The sequence below is a fragment of the Lipotes vexillifer genome, unplaced genomic scaffold, assembly GCF_000442215.2.
Source record: "Lipotes vexillifer unplaced genomic scaffold, Lipotes_vexillifer_v1.1 scaffold241, whole genome shotgun sequence".
NCBI lineage: Eukaryota > Metazoa > Chordata > Mammalia > Artiodactyla > Lipotidae > Lipotes > Lipotes vexillifer.
The window spans coordinates 1,901,248-1,902,418 of NW_006784922.1; the positions used below are offsets into that span (position 1 = coordinate 1,901,248).

General features: G+C 65.1%; 1 protein-coding gene across 1 annotated transcript in view; it reads right to left on the reverse strand.

Moving 5' to 3' along the window:
* Positions 1-1,171, reverse strand: part of MAP1B (microtubule associated protein 1B) — a 96,617-nt gene extending 95,446 nt beyond the window's left edge. Inside the window, exon 1 of the mRNA XM_007457061.1 lies at positions 917-1,171. Within this exon, the coding sequence (XP_007457123.1) occupies positions 917-1,100 (184 nt within the window). The 5' untranslated portion in view covers positions 1,101-1,171. The remainder of the gene's footprint in view (positions 1-916) is intronic.

Consider the following 1,171-nt stretch of genomic DNA (forward strand, 5'->3'; position numbering starts at 1 on the left):
GCGGGGCGGGTCGGGCCGCGCGCCCGAGGCTGCGCCCGCCGGACCCTCACGGCCCCGCCCAGGGTTCCAGGCAAACCGCTATTCGGCCCCTGCAGGGCGCGCCTGTAGTGCGCGCACCGGGCGAGGCGCCGGCCCTACCCGCGGGCCTCCCGCCGTCCCCCTCCCTAAGACATCACTCCCGAGGCCGAGACTTTTAAAAGAAGCAGCCCCACCCCACAACTTGGGGGCCCCATTGTCCTTGCTAAAAGCTGCAACCAAGACCCCAGGGGCGGTAGCGAGGCAGGCGCCTCCTGGGAAGGAGGCGCAGGCGGTTCTCCATCTCCGCATCCCGGGGGGTGGGGGGGAGCGGGCGTGGCCCTAGGACTAGCCTAGTCATTCCAAGGAAAGAAAAGATGGGGAGGTTTTAAGCCAGCAAAGGCACTTCTCGGGGGCTGAGGTGTTTGTGGTGGGAATGATTCCCACGAGAGCCCTTGGCACATGGTACTTCAGCCTGGGGTCTGCCGGCGAGGGGCAATCCCAGCATTTTGCGGGGGTGAGAGGGGGCTGAAGGGAGTGGTCGCATCAGCGCCCCCCCCACCTTTGGTTTCCTGCGGTTGCGGCTTTATTGTGCCTCTGCCCCTTTGACACCTGCATCTCATTTAGCGGGAGAGGCGGTAGCCAGCTGGGATCTGCCGACCCAGCCTGGTAACGGATCCGTCAAGATTAGGAGAGGCTCTCCCACTGCGTCTCAAATCTGATAATTTGAATTATTCTCTGAAATGAGACCAGAAAAAGAGTCTGGACCTAGTGCGGGAAGTAGCAGGGAAAGACATGGGCGCGGGGTGCGCCGGAGGAGAAAGGTGGCTGTCGCGCCCTGGGTGGGGTCGCGTTTGCGCGTCTCCCCAAACGCGTCCCCTCGGGGCGCAGGGCCTCTTACCGAGTTCGATGTTGCCGATGGCGCGTCGCAGGTGCTCCTCGGTCACAATCTCGCCGACGACCACCAGCAGGTAGAACTTGCTGTCGAGGAAGCGATGCGACAGGCTGGGCGAGGTGGTCGCCGCCGGGCTGGCGATGCTGCCGGACGGCTCAGGCTCGGTGGCTTCCACCACCACGGTCGCCATCCTGCCGGCTTGCTATGCCTCGGCGAAGTGCCGCGCTCCCGCCGCTCCTCTCCTCTGCGGCAGGGGGAAGG